This window comes from Danio aesculapii, chromosome 5 (assembly GCF_903798145.1).
Source record: "Danio aesculapii chromosome 5, fDanAes4.1, whole genome shotgun sequence".
NCBI lineage: Eukaryota > Metazoa > Chordata > Actinopteri > Cypriniformes > Danionidae > Danio > Danio aesculapii.
In genome coordinates, this window is record NC_079439.1 from 23,367,193 (window position 1) to 23,390,565 (window position 23,373).

Here is a 23,373-nt window from a genome sequence, read left to right on the forward strand (position 1 = left end):
AGATTGTTCAATGTATAAAACTAATATGTTACTCATTAATAAACCCAAACGGAATCTGCGCACGCAGAAATCTACAGATTTCCGCAGATTTTTAGCCCATCACTGAGTCTATTTATTTACTTGTGTAAATGTGTGTAAATTTATATTAATTCAGTTTTTAATTTAATCTCAATAATAATATTGACTAATATGAAAATGTTCGTTTGATTTATTTACAGTACACAGTTTGTAAAGTATTATTTTCTGTCTTTTATATATATTATATGATGGACTTGATTTGTTTACCAAATACTGTAAGTGGATCTAGATGGGTTTGCATTGTAAACATTAAATAAAAGTAAAAAAAATATTATTTTTTATTTCACATATTAAGTTTTTAGATGCTCATAAAAATTATTACACATAAATATGCAGATTATTATTATTATTATTATTATTATTATTATTATTTTTTTTTTTTTTTTTTTTTACAAAATTCTCTGCAGAAATAGCAAAAAAATGTCTGTAGATTCTGTCTGGCCCTACTCATTATTGGTGTTTAATTAAATAAAATACTAATGTTAAAATTAACAAATGGTATTTACAGGCAATCATTGATACAGATTAACAGTACATAAAGCCATGTACGCTGCCTAGTGCACACATTTAATCTTTTTATACACGGCTAAATATTTGTCCCGTCTGTTTACATTCTCTTCATTCTCAGACTTTCACAAGTTTGGGTCAGTAAGATTGTTTTTAAAACAGTTTTTACTTTTATTCAGCAAATATACATTCTTTGTACCTTTTGTACTGTATTTAACCAATGTTCTACAGTTTTCTTACCATTTATTTTGGCTGTGGTGTATACTAATAATGTCCAGTACATAAAGCTTCAAGGATAGATCAGCCGAAGCAGATGGATCCAGCCATATTTTTAGCATTATTATTATTATTTTTTTTGCAGCAGCAGCAGTCAATCAACTGACAGAATCCTTCTTTGGTTGATTGATAAGGAGAGTGATGAATCGTCTAGCATGAGATGAAGCAATCGCAAGTAATTTGATCAAAATATTAAGCTGCACAGCTGTTTTCAGAATAGGTTTTTTAAAGCAGCTTAGCATATTATCAGAGTGCAAATCAGCAGAGTGAATTGTGAAGGGGCAGTGAACAGTGAGTAATGAATGTTGTTAAATCTGCTTTACATCACAGGAATCTTTTACATTTTAAAATAGTTCAGAATAACATTTCAATTCATATTTTAACTGTTTTTATGAGGAAAAACAATCCTTTCATCCTTTCACTCCTTGATCTTTAGCATGTTTTTATTGATTTGGCACTAATGTGTGTATATTCCCACAAAGTCTGGCTTGAGAGTTTGAGTTAAAGCAGTTATCAGTCAGAACATAAGTAAGTCCAAAATTGCATTCGTCAGTGCTAATACTGAAACATTTGACACTATTATTGTCTTAAATGAATGACCAGTAATTTCTGAAAACCCCAGCCTCTGTTGTACTTTTAGTGTGTGGTTGTTTTGAATACAGTCGAATGTGTGTCCTGGTAGTGTGTCCAACTTCCTGGCAATTGTCCTGATCACACAGCATGACTAAAAGAGTTTTACGTGTTGTATTTAGTCTTTTTCCACATTTTCTCATCATCACTTTCTCATTTCCTTTCTGTCTCTGCTTACGCCATTTTCAGAGACTATACGCTCTGACTGGTTTAGTAGTTATGTGCCAATATTTCACAACATTTTCCACTGCTCTGTCTCTCTCTCACACACACACACACACACACCCTCTGCTCTTGACCGGGAGTAATGAGTGTCTTTTCTGTGTCTTTCAACCCTTTCACAGCATCTCTCTAATTTGCTTGTATACCTGCTTTTTAAAGCTAAATGCACACAGAAGTGGTTTATTTACTGAACAAGTGGCCTCCAGGTGGCACTGTCAACTGCTGCTTTTTTTCCCGAATGTTTATTAAGGGATTGTTCACCAAAAAAAAAAAAAATAAATAAAAAAAAAATATATATATATATATATATATATATATAATTTTTATATATTTATTTATTTATTTTTATTTTATTTTAAAACTATTATTATTTTTTGTGTTAATGTCACCATATAGATAGATAGACAGTTATTTTTTTTAGGAAGCTTTCCTAAATCGAAAGCTTGACATAAACACATGCATAAATACATTGCAGAGGGCAGAAAGTTGAGCAACAGTGCACTAAACTTTCAAATATATTATATATATTCTGTTTATTTCATTATGTAAGGAATGTATGTCTGTTTTATAGGTGGTGAAAACCATTGGGCTGAGGGAGGTGTGGTTTTTTGGACTTCAGTATCAGGACACCAAAGGCTTTTCCACCTGGCTTAAACTCAACAAGAAGGTTTGTGCATGCATTCATATAGTTGCTTTTTAGTATCCACTCGGTATCTATTTTTGTACTATTTTTTTTTTTGTTTAATTTCAGTGGTTCTTCATGTAAAACTTATTATTTCTTTTTGTAATAATATTGACATTTCAATAAATTGAAAAAATATCATTGTTCATGATAATATGCGAAATAGTGAAAATTTGTTTGACCGCTGCAATCTTGATGTACTTCAAAAAAAAAAAAAAAAGTTTAACAATTTATTAGTTTAAAATATTATGATTGATCAACATTAGCTAATGGGAAAATGTATTTTCCACTTAAAATAACATCAATACATAATCTTTATGTACAGTTGAAGTCAGAATTATTAGCGCCCCTGAATTATTAGCCCCCCTGTTTCCCCCCCCCCCCAATTTCTCGGTGTGGACGGTCTGGGACTCAACATCTACGAGCAGAATAACAAGTACTGATGCATTTTATATTTATAAACCTGATATGAATGGGCATGAAACAAAGCACGTCACAAATGTATTTGGTAGCATATCTTATTAAACTAAAATATACAGTTAAAGTCAGAATTATTAGCCCCCCTGAATTAATAGCCCTCCTGTTTATTTTTTTCAACCCAATTTCTGTTTATTGAACAGAAGATTTTTTTAATCACATTTCTAAACATAATAGTTTTAATAACTCCTTTCTAAAAAGTGATTTATTTCATCTTTGCTATGATGACCGTAAATAATATTTGACTAGATCTTTTTCAAGACACTTCTATACAGCTTAGTGACATTTAAAGGCCTAATTAGGTTAACTAGGCAGGTTAGGGTAATTAGGCAAGTTATTATATAATGATGGTTTGTTTTGTAGTCAGTCGAAAAAAATATATAGCTTAAAGGGGCTAATAATTTTGACCTTAAAATGTTTTTTGAAAAATTTAAAACTGCTTTTATTCTTGCCAAAATAAAACAAATAAGACTTTCTTTAGAAGAAAAAATATGATCAGACATGCTTTGAAAATTTCCTTGATCTGTTAAACATCATTTGGGAAATATTAAAAAAAAGAAGAAAAAATTCAAATGGGGACTTCAATTGTATATTAATATCTTAGAGGTTATTTTGAGTTAAAAGAAACTGCATTATTAGGAATGTAATCTTATTTCAGTGTTAATTCATTAAAGGTTTGATCATTACCTTTTTAATGAAACTTTGCCACCTCTTTAATCTCTTCTTCATTATAATAGACAACAAAACCTATCAATAAACACTTATATTAATAATAATAATAATAATAATAATAGTAATATGTTTAAATACTATAATAATTTTACCAAGTGAGTCTTAAAGACTGTCATCAATAAAGGATAGAGACAGAGAAAGTCTTTTTATTTTATTTTAATCAGTGCACTTTTGAAAGAAAGGCATTGTCTGTTAAGTTGTGCTGATGAAACGAGGTTAATGTGTTGTAAATACAATTTATATATGAGTTTATTTATCATGCCAGCTTGTTTGTCATTTCTTCATTGCAATTGATCGACACATGAATTAGATTTTCTGAGCACGTCACAATAATTTTACCCAGCGTGTGTCAGAAATAGTGTTGAGTGATAGAAAGTGATGCAAAATGACAGGGAAAGGCAATGAAAGCTCTGTGTATTTGTGCTGCAGAAACTGATGCTGACAGACAGATGATGGTGTCAAAACAGAAAAGTTTGTTTTAAGATTTTAATGGGAATCTTAAAAAAACAAAACTGATTATATATTATATCTTTCAGACACTGTTTTGCATTATATTATATTATATTATATTATATTATATTATATTATATTATATTATATTATATTATATTATATTATATTATATTATATTGGTATTAGTTTTCAGGTTTACAGTTTTCTTAGCATGGCACAATTATTTTACCCAGCAAGTCTTAAAGAAAGTAATAAAGTGATGAAAAGGCAAATTAATTATTTTTAAAGACGTGAATGTAATTTAAATCCTTTCGAAACGGTTATTAATTTTCAGTGTCATTCCTTTTAGACAGTTTTTTCATTACTGGATGTAGAATCATGTGCATCGCAAAGGGTAACACTTTATCATAACTACACACTATGAACCATTTATAAAGCATTAGCAAATAGGAAATTTATTAACTGTCAAGCATTAACTCTACATTAATAAATGTTAGTAAGCAGTTTATAACCGCCGCTACAAATGCTCTATTCTTGACTTACAGCCACATTTATAATGTGCTTAATAAATGTATTTTCATACTTTAATGATATACTTATCATTACTAAATTAAGTATTGCATTATTTATTTATTTTTTAAGATCATTCAGAATGAGTTAGTAAATGATTAATAAACTATTTAAATCAACTTTTATATCTTATTATTCAGGCATATAGTCATAGTTAATTTGCATGTTAATAAACACTTTATTAACTCAACCTCATCCAGTTTTGTGACTTAATCTAAAGTGTGGACTATTTATGCTTTATTAATCCCTTATAAATGACAATTAAGGCTCAGTTAAATTCTAAACCGGAAAAAAAAAAAAAAAGACATTATTCATTCCTTTTCGTTTGAAGATACACAAATGAAACTGTACTTCAAATGAAAATTAGATCTTTGTAACCTTATCTAAAGTAAAATCACTGTACAGTTTAATCATTGCATCCTATTATATTGTTAAATTATTATATTGTTGTTGTTTTATCCAGTTTTATGTTATATTTTGCCACTCCCGTTATTTGGTAATGTTTGAACTTTACAGTAATTTTACTTTTTAGATAAGATTGCAAAGATTATTGTTCATTTGAGAATGAGCCTTTAATTGTCTTTTATAAGGGATTTATAAAGTATAAATAGTCCACACTTTAGGTCACAAAACTGCATGAAGTTGAGTTAATTAAGCATTTATTAACATACATAGTAACTAACCATTACTATATGTGTATATATATATATATATATATATATATATATATATATATATATATATATATATATATATATATATATATATATATATATATATATCTCATTCTGAATAATCTTAAAAACCTCCAACTGCTCTTAAATACAAATGGTTTGTAAATGATGCAATACTTAATTTACTAATGAAAAATAAGTCAATAACAAAGTATGAAAATACAATTATTAAGCACATTATGAATGTGGTTGTAAGTCAAGATTACAGCATTTGTAGCGGCAGTTATAAACTGCTTACTAACGCTTATTAATGTAGCGTTGATGCTAAATTATAAATTCACTAGATGCTAATGCTTAGTAAATGATTCATAGTGTGCAGTTATTATAAAGTGTTACCGAAATATTTAATGTAGTTTGGAAATGCTTTGGAAATGGTCTCAAAGAAAGTGAGATAAATAAAATCTGACCGGCAAATGTGATGAAAGGCCTTTTTAATTTGTGCTAAAGAAACAAAAGATGGATGCTGACAGGCAGGAGGAATGAATGAACGTCAAACTGAAAGTGATTCTCGTTGGTTCCTCATTCAGGTTACAGCTCAAGACGTCCGCAAGGAGAGTCCTTTGCTGTTTAAATTCAGAGCAAAGTTTTACCCAGAGGACGTTTCAGAGGAACTGATCCAGGAGGCGACTCAAAGACTCTTCTTCCTTCAGGTGTGTTTGCATATGCTGTCTCCGATATATTATCAAAGAGCGCAGGTCAAATGAAAGCAGATGGAAATGAATGCAGGGTCTTGTAGAGTGATTTATCTGGTGGATAGTGAAGGAATTGTACAGTATTTGCATTATTGGTTTGTTTCAGGTTAAAGAGGGCATCCTGAATGATGATATCTACTGCCCTCCTGAGACTGCAGTGTTGCTGGCCTCTTATGCTGTACAGGCCAAATATGCAGACTATAACAAAGATGCTCACACTCCTGGATACTTGTCCAATGAGAAACTGCTCCCACAGAGGTGTGTATACGCAGATATTGTTGTAGCAGTGGAAATATTGGGGGAGCATGGATGATTGTTTTCCTATATGTAGTGTTTCTCCTTATAATTAGATTTTATTTTTCAAAAGTATCATTAAACGTGAAAGGAAACGATTGAAAATTGTGATAGTTAGAAATCGTAATGGACAGTGTTGTGGTTGCTGAAGTAAAACACGACACATTTTTGTGTAGGATTAAACACAACATTTTAATTGTGTAAATTAGATCATGAAAAGCTAAAAATAGACAGACCATTAGAGTAAAATGCGTTCAGTGCTCAGCATATATGAGAACACCCCTCACAAATCTCGCTTTTAAATTGATATTTTTAATAGGCTATACATTATTATATTTGTGCATATACAGTACATAAGATTATTCGGTACTAAAGACTAATCTGGAGCTTATCTAACAAAATAACTTGCAATGACGGTCCAAAAACTAGTACACCCAAATTTATATGTTAGAGAAAAATATTACATACTAATTTAAAAAAGAGAAAATCAGCAGAAGCAAAATGTACAAATTTAGTTGAAATGTAGTATGTTATAATTTTTTTTATAATATTTAGCATGAATTTAATTAATCTTTCAATTTCTAAATGTGTTTGGTGACTAAAATATTATTTGAATAAATATATCTGTTTAATAAATCTGTTTTGTTTAAATGCACCAAAATACATTGCCTATATTCACTGAGAAATGGAAAAAAAATATTCATTTTCAAAATGAGATGTACTCTATTATGCTGAGAACTCTAGATATTATTAAAAATATGAATAATATTAATATGAGTGTTTTTAACATTCAAGAAAAGTGTTGTTGTTGTTTCTTAAATATCCAGCCCTGTCACTTACGTGCATTATTTCGTACTGGCCTACAAATTTGCGTACTCTTATTAAAAAAAAAAAAAAAATTAATAATAATAATAAAATCCTCTGCTTATAACAAACTAATATTGTGTTATAATGTTTATTAGCTAATGTGTTTGAATATGCAAAATGTGCAATGTGATTTCTTGTTAACATTTAGTAAAGCATTGCCTCACATGCACTTAATTTATGAAATTATTTTCATAGCGTTTATTATTATTTCTAATTATCCGCATGTTAAGAATGATCATGTGATGTGGCTTTAGGGACCAAGCGCTATATCAAACTGTATGGGACGACGCAACAAATGTTAATAATAATTATATGTTTACAAAGCGATGTAATACTTTTGAAAATCATGATCGCAGTATATGTATATGTCCTTGCCTAATATTAGATGGCCAGAAAGTGGTATTTTTTTTAATAAATTGTTAAAATATTAATGTCTGTGATGCAGCAAGTCCAGAGACTGACTGTTGTGTACAGCATGATTTTATATAAAATTCACTTTAATGTGTGGTATGACTACAAAGTGGTCATAAACGAATATTTTCTCAATTCAAGTGAGTAGCGGCTTGGCAAGCGGATTTGAAACAAACTACAATGGGGTATATGCACACAGACTTTTAATTTCAGCCAGCCAGCCCATCGCTTTCAGTGAACTGTCTTTCCATAATGAAATCGCCACTTTAAAGGTCTGATTTCTTTAAAAATCAATAATCTCCACTGCCTGATAGATCTAGAATATGAAGTTGGCCTCAGACCGGACAAGAAGCACTGCATTAAATTAAAATTTCCCCTGCCATGTCTTTAAAATATGACAGTTTATTTTACCCCAGTATTTTCAATGGAGTTTCTGCGCTCGCCTGCTGATCCTGACGGCACTAGCGGTTACACGGTCTTTTATCTCGTTTTACGCTTGAACAACTAAATGAATGCTAAAGTTTATTTAACTGAATCTATTGTAATTACATTACAACATCGATAATATAAAAAAGGAACATTATGAAATTAAAAAATAGTCACATTAAGCTTTCACCGGAAGTTTATCATTGGCTAAAAAACACTAGCCGTGCATAGAGCCCATTAAACAGATATTGTAGAAGTTTATTTGTTCATGTGAAATGAAAAGTGTTACCAATTGATACAAGAGCTGTATTTGAAATCATTGAAAATGTCAGACAATTATTGCTGTTAAATAATTATTATCATTTGGTTTTTAGTTTTATATGAATAACTTTTCTCAGTGATGTCCCTGAACAATGCTAAAAGACTTGTATCAGTTTAGAGGTGTAGTTTTATATCAGTTAACATCATTTTCTATTATTCAGTCATTTTTAAGGAAAGTATCAGTCTAAGATGATGTTTAATTTGGACCTGTGTGCATGTGTGTAATCTCTTCTCTGCAGAGTTCTAGAGCAGCACAAGCTGAATAAGGAGCAATGGGAGGAAAGAATTCAGGTCTGGCACGAGGAGCACAAGGGCATGTTGAGGTACAGACAATGGAATGTGCTCTTGCTATTTTTCTTTTTTATCGCTGACTGCAGTGACCCTGTCAATCTCACACACACACACACACACACACACACGCACACGCAGACACACACACATGCACTCACACACACACACACACAAAGCAGACAACCTGATAATGCATATCTGTGTGTTTCAGAGAGGACTCAATGATGGAGTATCTGAAGATAGCTCAGGATCTGGAGATGTATGGTGTGAATTACTTCAGTATTAAGAATAAGAAGGGATCAGAGCTGTGGCTCGGTGTGGACGCTCTGGGACTCAACATCTACGAGCAGAATGACAAGTACTGATGCATTTTATATTTATTAACCTGATATGAATGGGCATAAAACAAAGCACATCACAAATGTATTTGCTAGCATATCTTATTAAACTAACATATACAGTTAATTAATTAAGAATTATTAGCCCCCCTGTTAATAAGATTGTTTCAACACATTTCTAAGCATAATAGTTTTAATAATTCATTTCTAATAACTGATTTATTTTCTCTTTGCCATAATAAAAGTAAATAATATTTTACTAGATATTTATTTCAAGACACTTCTATACAGCTTAAAGTCACATTTAAAGGTTTAACTAGGTTAATTAGGTTAACTAGGCAGGTAAGGGTAATTAGGCAAGAGTCAGTGGAGAGCAGAGTTCAAAAGGCAGACAACTCTGGGGAAAAAGCTGTTCCTCTGGCAGTAGAGAAATCAGTCTGTGAGCAGGGTGAGAGGTGTCCTTAAGAATACTGCATGCTCTGCGCAGTGTTTCCTCTAAATGTCCTCTATAGCTGGCAGTGTGGTCCCTGTGATGCGTTGGGGAGTTTTCACCACCCGCTGCAGTGCCTTGCGCTCAGAAACAGAGCAGCTTCAATACCAGACTGTGACGCAGTTGGTCAGGATGCTTTCTGTTGTGCAAGTTCACCAAGACTGCTAATGAAAGCTGGTTCTTCTTAAGTTGCCTTTAGAAAAATAGGCACTGGTGAGCCTTTTTGACCAGGCTGGAGGCGTTGGTGGTCCGGGAAAGGTCCTTTGAGATGTGGGTCTCCAGAAACTTGAAGGATGAGACAGGCTCAACGGCCATCCCATTAATGTGGATGAGATCATGTGAGCCTGTTCGTCCCTTTCTAAAGTCCACAATGAGCTCCTTGGTCTTGTTGGTGTTAAGGAGCAGATTATTGTCAGTGCACCAAGTGGCCAGATGCTGTATCTCCTCCTTGTAGGCAGTCTCATCATTGTTGCTGATTAGACCAATCACTGTGGTGTCATCTGCAAATTTGATGCTGGTGTTGGATCTGTTCACAGGCCTACAGTCGATGGTATTACTTTATATTCAATAATAAAAAAACTATCAATATTTCTACAAACCACTGTTTTCAACAAGGTTTTCTGAGAATTCATGTTTTTAGTTTGCATGTATAAATAGTTTTTAATATGTAAAGATGTAATATAGTTATTTTAAATGCAATATTTTTTTAATTGATTTATTAGGATCCCCATTAGCTACTACCAAGGTAGTGGCTATTCTTCCTGGGGTCCATCGAACATAACACAAAATTACATTAATACATAACAACAAGACCAATAAAAACATTAAAATACAAAATTCATACATAACATCCAGATCAACAATCCACTTAATATTGTTCCATTAAATATTTCTTAAACGATTTTTTTAACCTCATTTTACTTGTTACAAGGCATGTAATGTCTGATGGCAATTCATTCCATGTTTTCATTCCCCTATACATTACAGTCCGTTGCTTTGCATTTCCTTTTAATGCGTGCCTGGTGTTAAAATGATGACTAGCATTACTATACAAATGTTGACAGTACAATACACTTGGAACTCTTGTCACAGAAATATTTCTTATGAAGCACAGCAGAGAAACAATCACCCTATTCTTCACCAATAACTGACCTAAAGTTTTATGCATTTTCATAATATTAACTCTTCTATTGCAGTGTAAAAGTTCAGTAAAAGTAAAATATTAATGCGTTTTAATCAAGTAAATGCAGCCTTCATAAGCATAATGCGTCAGTCAGACTAGCAGTGACGTTGTAGCTGCCTGTCGCTTTGGGTGGCGACCTGCTGCAAACGCAGGTCTGTGTAGCTATACACAGCATGAATGCAACTGGACTCTGAGCGAGCTGAGAAAGGATCATTCTACTAGTGCTCCTATTGGCTGTTGCTCAAGAAAGTTGCTCTTCATTTGCATAAAGTTGTCTCAACTTTGTCGCGTCGCACAACATTTCCACCTGGTTGCCAATGGTCATTGTCGCTCACGTAGACTGAGGTCGCCTGAAGTTACTCGCTCTCCATTTAAAGTCGAGTCGCTTGTTGTGTGAATGAAGCTTGAGTGACAAAAAAATAACATTACAGACCCAATATTTTGAATGGCTGCATAAATAATTTAATTGAGAAGTATAGCTTTTCTTATTCATAACAATTATTGAATATGGTTTGATTTAAATATTTTGATTAATACTCAATCATATATCATAGTATAAACCTGAATAAGATATTTCTTGAATATTAGTAATGTGATCATGTTTAGCAGAACCTTTTTAATACAAAACAATTATTTAAAATGCACAATTATTGAATGAGTCCACATAAAGCAGAAACCTATTTTTGCAGGTTTAGCAGCTGCTCTCATTTTGTTTAAAAAAAAAAAAAAAAAAGCAACCACAACAAAAATGTTGGCATTTAATACTGCGCCAAAAATATTGACTCACCTCTCCTCTCTTTTTCAGGATGACACCTAAAATTGGTTTCCCCTGGAGTGAGATCAGGAACATTTCTTTCAACGATAAGAAATTTGTCATCAAACCCATTGATAAAAAAGCCCCGGTATGTCAAGCTAGATTTTCCAGCTGTCTGACTTATCACAGTTTGAGCCCAATTTCTCTGTAAACAGACTTTAGAGAAGGGAAAGGCTGTAATTGTGAAGCACCGGAGTGGTGTAATGTTTCATGATGTCATCTGAGGATGTTGAAATTGAAGTATACACCAGACTTTCCATTGAAGAAACACGTTTCTCTTTCTGACATTTTATCAAAGACAAATATGAGTCTGGATGTGGACACGTCTGCTTTTTTTCTTTCCATTTTATCCCTCACTTTCTTAACTATATGTTTTGGCTTGGCTCCAAAACTCTGGGTTTTCATATGTAGGTAGTATTTTAAGGCATCACTGGAAGTAGGTTTTTACCGTTCTCCCTCTTTCCCATTAGGACTTTGTGTTCTATGCCCAGCGTTTACGCATTAATAAGAGGATTCTGGCTCTGTGCATGGGGAACCATGAGCTTTATATGAGACGCCGTAAACCAGACACCATCGAGGTCCAGCAGATGAAGGCACAGGCCAAGGAGGAAAAGAACCACAAGAAGATGGAAAGGTGAAGAAATGGTGCTAAATTAACACAAGATTGTGATTTTTATCAGGGGCGTAGCAACCGGGGGACATGGAGGCATACGTCCCCCTCACTTTTAGAGACAGACCATTTAGGAACAGGTGATTAATTATAATAATAATAATATGAACGTAAACTTGGATCTCATTCAGCTGTCCCCCCACTTTTAAAATGTCCGCTACGCCCCTGGATTTTATTGGGGGTGATTTGGATTCATTCAAGTGACTATATTTTGATTTATGCTCTTCAGAAGTATTCATTCAGATGTGATTTTTCTTGTGTGTTACATTTGTTACACCAATAGATGGCGACCTGATAATGTCATTCTAAATCAAACTAGAACCATTCTGGCCCATTTATCACCTAATTGAAAAAGACTGACTCTTTAAACCAAATGAGCACAGATTCATTGTTGGCTTCTTTAATTAACACACTCCATTCATTTTATGTTCATGAATGTTTAATACTATTTAAGACCTGTGCAAAATCATTTGGTGAAGGCTTTATTTTTTCGTTATGTCCAGCAAATAAAAGCAGAAAATAATTATCTGTTCAATTAAAACATTTCTTCATCAACGAATTGTTTGAAAAGGCCAATTTTTTGAAGGCTCTTATCAGGCATATCATGTCAAATGCTTATACTTGTGTTTGCCTGTTCATGTGTGTTAAGTTGATAAATGTATTGCTGGATGTTTAGATTAGTTCATTGTGAAGCAGCAATCTCTGAACAATGCCAGGAAGGACACATTCATCTTCTGGTACATCTGTCTGTTTGTGTGTTTCTCCCCCTCTTTCTCTCTCTCTGACACAAACATGCACTTTAATGTTACAGGGCATTGTTGGAGGATGAACGTAAAAAGAGAGAGCAGGCTGAAAAGGAGAAAGAGAAGATTGAAAAAGAAAAAGAAGAGCTGATGGAGAGACTCAGAGTGATCGAGGAGCAGACAAGAAAAGCTCAGCAAGGTGAGATTTAAAATGATTCATTTGTTTATTAATGGAATCTTAATGTATACCTTTTGTTTTTAAACAAATTTAGCGGGTATATGCGCATGCTAATGTTCTAAATTCAAAGTTCACTCAATAGTAGGGATAGCTGATGCAAAACTGACGTGTCGAGATCCTGACTGAAGCCCTAGTCAGATCAAACGATGTTGTCACAATTTCCTTTACATGGGGTGTCTTGGGTATTCGTAAACGACAAAGGGGAGTCGTGACACAAGATTAAATTGTTTCTTCTTGTGTAATGTGGCATAGTTCACGACAACCGATACCATGTCTACGATGCCTCATGACAACATCGCAGGAAGTCTAGCATGTTTATTGTCATGTCATTTTTTTCTCATTCTTCACAATGAGTTTCGTCACGTGGGTGAGACTGAGCAATAGGAGCACATAATTTCTCGGTTATATCAGCAGGTGCTGCCGTTATTGCGCTGGTCAGGAAATCAACAAATAGGCTGAATAACATTAATCATTGGTTATGCAAACTTAAAATACTTTAATATTTTAGAAAAAGTAGTTAAAGTAATTTTATCTGACAGACTGTCACAAATATGCAACATCTCCATTCTCACAACAAGTTTCTGAGTTCTCTTATCCTTCCAACAGGGTGTGTTCTTATCTGTAATCTGGGAACATGTTTGGTGCTGTGAATACATTGTAAAAGCATTTCCTGCTTATTCAAATTTGTCATTAATAGTGAAAACAGTTTAATATATGCTTCTCTGAAACTGTGAATATTTCACTTTCATTTAATTTAGGCTAGATTATTATTTTATTTAACAAACCAACACAATCTCAAGACAATTCGTGTTTTGGCGCATATAGCAAACTTGTTTTGAAGCGCTTCACGTCAAATGTTATTCATTATTCTTGTTTATAGATGACTGACCAACAAAAGAGACATTAAAATTAAGATAAATAAAATTATAGCAAACTTAATTCATTTCAGAAAGATATGAATTATATTTTTGTTTGTGCCTGTCCACTACTCAACTGTGCGGGTGGATAATTTGTTTCGCTCCGTGGAAAATAAGGATTTAATTCTTCACTGTAATTGTTGTATCACAAACCTCTCTTGTATATTTCCTAATTTTTTTATATATAATATTTTTGTCTTGAGCATCTGATTTTTGCTTGGTGCTGATATGCTTTCATTTTTTCCATCTTATTCGCGGCAAGTTTAGGCAAGGGAGTGTTTAATAACCAACCCTGGCAGGAAATATACATTTCAAAGAAAATATCTTGATATTAAAAGGGAATCATATGTTTGATCCTATCCATGTCGTAACGAATGCCCTTAAATAATGTAGTTATTAGTTTGTCTGCAAGCATTAGTGGTTATTAAGATTTACATAAGTTTGGGACCACTTTGGGAAATGATGCTCATTGTAGACATCACGATTGTGAAGGAAAGTGTAGTCTGGAACATTTGTTACCCACGGCAAGTCAAGATTTTAATCTGACATGGTGACTTTCGTAACCGACAAGAAAAGTCATGTGATCTGATTGAGGCTCAAGGCGATTCAGCATTGGGGCATTTCACATCACACAAGTTTCATACATGCCAAATCTGCCAAAAGTAAATCTTAAAAAAAAAAATTAGTCAGACAACGTGGCTTTGTCTTTTAATAATGTTAATTTTTCAGAACCAAAGTAACACACACACACATTCACAATTTCAGTTCAGACTGATGTCCACATTAGTCACATTACAAGAACAAAAAAAGCACACAAATTTTTAATGTTTAATATGCAACTGTAATACCTAAACCCTGAATTTAAACCCAAGGTGACAGCATTCCAGTCAGGAACACCATCCATTCTGAGTAATCACTTGATGTTTTGCTTAACTGTTCACCACCATTTTCTACTAGAAACAGTGGCTCAGTGGTTAGCACTGTCACCTCACAGCAAGAAGGTCGCTGGCTCGAGTCCTGGTTGGGACAGTTGGCGTTTCTGTGTGGAGTTTGCATGCCCCCCCATTTGCGTGGGTTATCTCTGGGTGCTTCAGTTTTCCCCACAGTCCAAAGGCATGCCCTATAGGTGAATTGAATTAACTAAATTGGCCATAGTTTCCAAATTGGAGTGTGTGTGTGTGATTGATTGTGTATGGATGTTTCCCAGTACTGGGTTGCAGTTGGAAGGGCATCCGCTGTGTAAAACATACGGTGGAATAGTTGGCGGTTCATTCCGCTGTGGCAACCTTTAAAAGGGAGGCTAAGCCAAAGGAAAATGAATGAATAAATGACTAGTAATAGAAAATGACCACTAGGTGTCTCTGTAGAAACAGGTTACAAATGTTTGAGTTCTCCACATTTACTAACAGCAAGCACAGTAGGCTTCTGAATTCCCTCAAATGCCTTAACTATATCTGACAGCTGACCTAAAAGAGAATTATTTTAATGCTCATGTGACATTATTTTAATACTCATGTGACATGCCGTCTGAATTACGTGTGCTTCATGACTCCGAAAACCATGAGAAGTTTAAACTCAAGGCTTTATAACACATGCAGATGTATGTTTGCTGCTGGAGTAACTGAGGCGCGAGCTGTAATGACACACGCTACTCTTGCTGCTCATTTGCACTTAGCATACAAAACAGCCTTTTCCTTCAGGTTAAAAGCTTAATTTCCAGCATGATATAATAAATAATCTTAAGGCATTTTAAGCTGAAGTTATACAGAAATATTCAGAGTACATCTGAGACTTGTTGCATCTAACAGGACCCCTTTAATGATCGCTGATGTTAATCCGTTATTATTTTGTGTGTGCAGAGCTGGAGGAGCAGACCCGCAAGGCACTGGAGTTGGAGCAGGAGCGAAAACGTGCTCAGGAGGAGGCTGAGCGTCTGGAGCGAGAGCGCCGTCTGGCAGAAGAGGCCAAATCGGCTCTGCTGCAGCAGTCAGAGAGCCAGATGAAGAACCAGGAGCATCTGGTCAGTTCACATGACAAACAATCTACAAGTTACCATGGCAGCACATTTCTAGTCACTATGACAGCCTTACAACAACACTAATACAACCACATGCAGTAGGTTATGGACAATCATGAAGTTGCCATCATTCCACCACAGCAGGAAACCCACAATTACATCTGTTCCCATGCAATTCTGAGTGTGTGTGTATGTGTCTACAGGCAACTGAACTGGCAGAGTTGACCTCTAAGATCTCCCTGCTTGAAGATGCCAAAAAGAAGAAAGAGGATGAAGCATTAGAGTGGCAGACAAAGGTAAACAGTTACTTGTCAACAGGTGACTCACCGCAGCTTACTGTAGAACAAGCTAGCTAATGTCAGACCCATCCATCCACACCATTATAAATGGGACTCACCAGTGTGATGTGCAAAAATAGAAACCGCAAAACTGAGCAGAAAAGCTTGTCATGTGACTCTAACAAGCTCTAGTGTGTTGGGACAAAAATGGATGGGATGAGATTTATTGAGGCTTCTACCACCACCTACTATTCAAATGGATGTAGATCTAAATAATAAATAAAATAACATTAAAGTAAATAAATAAAACATAACTGGATTTTATTATTATATATTAATTGTTATAATTTTACGTTTTGTTTTTAAAGAACAAATATTTACATAGTGGGTTTAGCGCAGTGGGTAGCGCTCTCACCTCACAGCAAGAAGGTCGCTGGTTCGAGCCTTGGCTGGGGCATTTCTGTGTGGATTTTGCATGTTCTCCTTGTGTTGGTGTGGGTTTTCTCCAGGTGCTTCGGTTTCACCCACAAGTCCAAAGACATGCGGCATAGGTGAATTGGGTAAGCTAAATTGGCCATAGTGTCTGTGTGAATGGAAGTGTATGGTGTTTCCCAGTGATGGGTTGCAGCTGGAAGGGCATCCGCTGCATGAAACGTATGCTGGATAAGTTGGCGGTTCATTCCACTGTGGCAACCCCAGATTAATAAAGGGACTAAACAGAAATGAAAATGAACATATATTTATTTTTGGCTCTATACACCAACACGATGGATTTGAAATGATCAAGATGCGCTTTAACTGTAGACTGTCGGCTTTAATTTGAGGGTATTTACATCAAATTAGTTGAACTGTGTAGGAATTATAACAGTTTGCATATGTGCTTCCCACTTGTCAAGGGTCCAAAAATAATTGGACAATTGGCTTCTCAGCTGTTCCATGGCCAGGTGTGTGTTATTGCCTCATTTTCCCAATTATAATGAGCAGATAAAAGGTCCAGAGCTCATTTCAAGTGTGCTATATGCATTTGCAATCTGTTGCTGTCAACTCTCAAGATGAGATCCAAAGAGCTGTCAAGCAAGCCATCATTAGGCTGAAAAAACAAATCCAACCCATCAGAGTGATAGCAAAAATATTAGGCGTGGCCAAAAGAACAGTTTGGAACATTCTTAAAAATACAGATTACATTGATCAGACATTTTTAATCTTACAAAAGATTTACATTTCAAATAAATGCTGTAGATGTTTATTCATCAATAAGTCTTGAGATATACTTTAACATTGTTTTCACAAAAATATTAGGTAGCACAGTTGTTTAATAATTATATTAGTGATTCCTAATAATGAAATACTAGAAAGGTTAAGGTCTTGACATGAATGTACCTAATGCTGGAGCATATCTGATCATTCATGGAAGCTGATTACAGCAATGAGGAGCGCAGTAGCTGAAGGCGGATTCACCCTGCTTTGACTGAACTTATGGAATTTCTAATTTACTTGATCCTAAAGATCTGAGTGATCTGTTAGGTTTGTATTCAGTGAGCATATATGTAATGTATTGAGGTCCTAGGCCATTTAGTAATTTATAGACAAGTAATAATACTTTTAAAATCTATTCTGAATGTAACTTGGAGCCAGTGCAAAGACCTGAGGACAGGTGTGATGTGCTCTGATTTTCTGGTTCTGGTCAGAATCCTGGCAGCAGCATTCTGGATGAGCTGCAACTGTCTGACTGTCTTTTTGGGAAGGCTGGTGAAGAGTCCATTACATTAATCCACTCTGCTGCTGATAAAAGCATGAACAAGTTTCTCTAAGTCCTCACTGGAAACAAAGTGTCTATTTCTTGCAATGTTTTTGAGATGATAGTATGCTGATTTACTTGCTTTTACATGACTACTGAAACCCACACCTGACTCCAGAATAACATCAAGATTCTTGACCTTATTTTTTGTTGTTTGACCCTTAGAGCAAAGGTACACATGCACCTTGAGAACTTCATCTCTGTTCCCAAATGCAATAACTTCAGTTTTTTCTTTAATTAGCATTTTCAATAGTTCACACTTAGCTGATTATTGATTATAAAGCTTGTTTGGCTGGCTGTCCCGAGAGAGAGCCCTGAGCTCATAAGATCCTTGAGCCCAGGCCTCCCTCCCGTTTGCAGGGCGAGAGGGGAGTTTGAGCTCAGGTAGATCTCGAGAACTCCCCTGCTTTAGTAGCTAATGAACAGATAGTGATTGCTCTTAAGAGATAACTATTTACTAGGTGCATGTCTATGGTGCTGAGTTGGATTAATCAATTAACTTAGGTTGCATGTTTTTGGACCGTGGGAGGAAACCGGGTAACCCGGGTTAAACCCACGTGAGCACAGGGAGAATGTGTAAACTCCGCACAGAAATGTTGGCTGGCTTTGTAAGGTCTAGAACCAGTGACAGTCTTGCTGTGAGGCAACAGTGCTAACCACTGGACCATGGTGCCACTCATCTAGGAAAGGAGGAGGAGTAGGGGTGGAAGGGGGGGATTCTTCAAAATGAAGATGACTGCTATAAGGAACTTAGGGTAATTTAAGTGGCTTAGGAATCGTCTGATTGGTGAATCATAAATTGAATAATGCGGGACCAGCCGTAAGCAATCATAACCACGTGATCTTCTCGAAATTAGTTTATAAATAAACTTCACAACGTATACATTTCTGAGTTGATATAATGTTTTGTGTCTCTTCCAGGCCACTATGGTGCAGGAGGACCTGGAGAAGACTAAAGAGGAGCTGAAGAACAAAGTCATGTCATCCCATGTCACAGAGCCAGTGCATGGAGAAAATGACAACGATGAGGGCGACGAGAGCAGTGCAGAAGCCTCTGCAGAACTGACCTCCGCAGCCGCCTATAAGGACAGGAGCGAGGAGGAGCGCATGACGGAGGCTGAGAAGAACGAACGAGTGCAGAAGCATCTGCTGGTGAGAGTTACTTCACAGCATGTAACACGTTTATGTTGGATTGAGCGTTCTTTTTCAGAATGGTCAAGCTGCTCTTTTTTAATACAATGGGCAGAAATGGTTGGCATGCAGTAAAAGCAAAAAAGCAACAAATTACAAATCCTCAAATTACTGCAATTGAGTAGTTTTTCCTATGAATTGTAATTTAAAGTAGTTTTAAAAATGTGTAACATTTTTTTAACATTTTTAGTGCTGTATCTGTATTTTTACTCCACTATTTTCCTCCAACTTGCAGTCACTACTTTTGTCTTGTCTATGGGGATTGGCTGAAGTAGAAAAAAAGTGCTGCGATTACAGTCCAATCAAATAATAATAATTTTGCATCCTAAAGAAAAATTTCAAGACATGTTTGAAAGTGTCCAAGAAGATGTCCAAAATCTTCACACGCATCACTTTATAGTCAAGGCTATCTATATAGGCTATATGTCATCATATTCAAGTATAAACTCTTTTTAATAAAATTTTAAATATACAAACAAGTCATATATACAGTTGAAGTCAGAATTATTAGCCCCCCTTTGAATTTTTTTTCTTTTAAAATATTTCCGAAATGATGTTTAACAGAGCACGGAAATGTTCACAGTATGTCTGATAATATTTTTTCTTCTGGAGAAGGTCTTATTTGTTTTATTTTGGCTAGAATAAAAGCAGTTTTAAAATTTTTAAAACCCATTTTAAAGTCAAAATTATTAGCCCCTTTAAGCTATATTTTTTTGATAGTCTACAGAACAAACCATCATTATAAAATAACTTGCCTAATTACCCTAACCTGCCTAGGTAACCTAATTAACCTAGTCAAGGCTTTAAATGTCACTTTAAGCTGTATAGAAGTGTCTTGAAAAATATCTAATAACATATTATTTAACGTCATCATGGCAAAGATAAAAGAAATCAGTTTTTAGAAATGAGTTATTAAAACTGTTATGTTTAGAAATGTGTTGAAAGTAAATCTTCTCTGTTAATCAGAAATTGGGGAAAAAATAAACAGGGGGCTAATAATTCTGACTTCAACTGTACATGCAACATATATATTGTATTTTAAATATATGAATTGAATTTACATACTTAAATTAGAAATTAGATCTGCTTACTGAGCGTTGGGGTAGGCTTTGTGTGTCAGAAAAGCAAAGGATTAAACCATACCTGTCAACACTGGGATATAAAAATACAGGATACCCCCAGCAACCGTTACAAATATCGAGAGGAAATTAGCTTCAAATAATAGAATACATTACAAACATTAGAAAATTGAAAGTAAAATAACAGGTTTAGCCTATTAAAATCAATTTACTGATCACATTGGTGTTATCGTATGCATCAAAGGGCTAAAAGTGTGTTCATTTTATTACTTTAATTATTCAGCGATTCCTCTGCATACCACTAGAAGGAAGCCCACAGTTTGAGAACCACTGCCTTAAACAATAACTAAATGCACTACAGAATGTTACGTTTTCACACACATGCACAAAATGCGTGTAAACATCAACCTTTCATAGTTTAATACTTACTACTCCCTACTCTTGGGTACTTTTAAAAGGGCTACTTTTTGCCCATGCTTAGAGTAATATTTACAACAGATACTTTTACTGTACTTGCACTACATTTTTGGGCAATTAAAAGTACTTGAGTATAATTTTTCAGTACTCTTTCCACCACTGCAAAATAAGTAAATGTCTTTTTTTCCCCTACAGGCTCTTACTTCTGAGCTTGCCAATGCTCGTGATGAGACCAAGAAGACCCAGAATGACATGATTCATGCAGAGAATGTACGAGCAGGACGCGACAAATACAAGACGCTTCGCCAGATCCGCTCCGGAAACACCAAACAGCGAATCGACGAGTTTGAGTGCATGTAATGTACCAGCGTCAGCCAGCAGGGGGAGCTACAGCCCGCTTTTTGCATCATGCCTGCAGAGGAACTACAGTACCCACAATGCACCACTTAAACCGAAAATAAAGCCAAAAATAGAAATAATGCTGCACAATTCAAAAATCCCTTTAATTCATGAGTGTTGTTTGGGTTACTTCATTATGATAAGGGAGTTTTTTTTTCTTTTGTTGGATTTGTGTTTTGATCTAGGTGTTGCTTTTTTTAAAAAAAAGGAAAACATTAACGGTTTACTGATTTAACCGAATTAAAGGGTTTTAACTTCAGTACAACTGGGAATTCTGTAGGATTTGAAGTATAAGAATAAAACATTCCAGTATTAAGATAGAAAGCCTATGGAGTCAATCTAGGGCCATTTATACTTGCAAAATAAAAGTAAGTTTTACAAACAAAAAATAAAGTATTGAGCAAAAAAATAAATAAATTCAAATCTCCAAAAATCACAAAGCAAAAAATTATTATTTTGCTAACAAATATATATATATATATATATATTTGCAATAAAAAAACTATTAAACTCATGTTTTTCACAAATTTATTATTTTTTTTAGGAGATTTACATTTTATTTATTTATTTTTTCCTCAATACTAAATTTTTTGTTTGCATAACTTTCTTTTATTTTGCAAGTATATATGGCCCTAGATTGACTCCATAAAAGCGCTCCAGAGACACGTCAGTGTGCCAAGACTGTATTTCAAAAGGGTATAGTTGAATTATGAAACTTCACAGTGCCGTTGTGATGGTCTAATAGCCTAGCTATTGTTTAACATTGTATCGATGTGCCTTTCTAATAAAACAATTACAGTATAGATTAAAACACATGCCTAGGATCATGGTTACCTGCTCCTCTTCAACCACTCCCCAGAACTCTGTGTGTGTGTGTGTGTGTGTGTGAATGCGTGTGTGTGAGACCGAGAGAAAGAGAGAGATCTGTTGATAATTCCCTTAGTTATAGTTTCTCAAATCTGCAGGTTGGTGGCCGCTCCCTGTTTGTGCCTTTTCACTGAAGGAAAAAAGAAGAGAAAATATCAAACTGTATTTTTAGTGTAGTTTTTAATCCTATTATTATTTTAAGCTGTTTTTATTTTTAAAGAAGAGACTGTTTTGTTGTTGTTTTTTTTGAGACATTTGAACATTTTTCTCAGTATTATTTTAAAGAATCCTTAAATAGAACGAGAGTTAAACAACATCATCTGGGGTTACATTTCTCCTTTTATTTCTGAGCAGTATTTACCCAGAGTGTACACACTTTTGAATAGCCCTGCACTCGTAGGCAGTGCCTTAGTTGTTGTTTTTATGATCTATATCCATTTTATTTTTTATTCCTGTGGCAATATGCTGCACAGAAGCAATATGACATGTTTCCACGCTGCTTTGGAAGAATTCTTCATTCAGAACCTGATCTTAAAATATGAAGCTTGTTTTTATCACATAGAGCGTTCTTGTTAACTGGGCAGTTTCTTGTCCTAAGGCTGCAGGTGGGTTTTTTTGTCAACCAATCAGAAAAGATTGCTGCTTTATTTTTTTCCCCCCCATTCCAACTGTCAATAAAATAATCAAAAACATCAGTGCGTTGGCTAGTGTTGTTCTTGCAGCATTATTCTGCCCTCAGAGATGCAAATTGATTTGTGGTTTGTCTCTTATGAGCTAAATAACCAAACTAACATGTCCTTGCACGTAATGAGTGAAAAACTGGCTGTACAACACGGATCGCTGTATTACTAATAATACATCTGCATCAATATTTAGAAAAAGTATAACCATATAAAGTAGATGTATTGATAATTTCACACTGTGTACCTCCTGGTATTAATGTTTTGGTGGCTTGTTTACGAGTGCTAATATGCTGGGATGGACTTAACCAATAAGCGAGGTAAGCAGCCACTTTAGACATTTCTGAAAATTATATATAACATAGTTTTCTATCAAATGCTTTATGATGTAAGCCCAAGAAATAAAATGTCAATGCAATTATTACAAGCGTGTGAGTGTGTCCCCTCCCCAATCATGGATCAACCGTACATGCCATTAGTAAAGCCTCTGCATTAGCAGCAGTTGAGTGGCCCCATCCAGCAGTCAAATCAGATGTAGATTTAGTTTTAAAAACAAAATGGTTTATTTCGCAGGGAATTTATTAGAATTTC

At 34.7% G+C, this 23,373-nt stretch overlaps 1 protein-coding gene across 2 annotated transcripts in view; it reads left to right on the plus strand.

The window, feature by feature from the left end:
- The window catches only part of msna (moesin a), a 44,007-nt gene extending 21,213 nt beyond the window's left edge, over positions 1-22,794 (plus strand). The window contains exons 3-14 of one of the 2 annotated variants that reach the window (XM_056457612.1): positions 2,285-2,380; positions 5,889-6,011; positions 6,160-6,311; positions 8,612-8,695; positions 8,875-9,021; positions 11,480-11,576; positions 11,959-12,122; positions 12,970-13,100; positions 15,916-16,076; positions 16,277-16,369; positions 19,071-19,301; positions 21,032-22,794. In XM_056457612.1, coding sequence (XP_056313587.1) covers positions 2,285-2,380; positions 5,889-6,011; positions 6,160-6,311; positions 8,612-8,695; positions 8,875-9,021; positions 11,480-11,576; positions 11,959-12,122; positions 12,970-13,100; positions 15,916-16,076; positions 16,277-16,369; positions 19,071-19,301; positions 21,032-21,196 — 1,644 coding nt within the window. In that variant the 3' untranslated portion in view covers positions 21,197-22,794. The remainder of the gene's footprint in view (positions 1-2,284; positions 2,381-5,888; positions 6,012-6,159; positions 6,312-8,611; positions 8,696-8,874; positions 9,022-11,479; positions 11,577-11,958; positions 12,123-12,969; positions 13,101-15,915; positions 16,077-16,276; positions 16,370-19,070; positions 19,302-21,031) is intronic. The other variant, XM_056457613.1, reaches the window with a different exon arrangement.
- Positions 22,795-23,373: the final 579 nt, after the last annotated feature.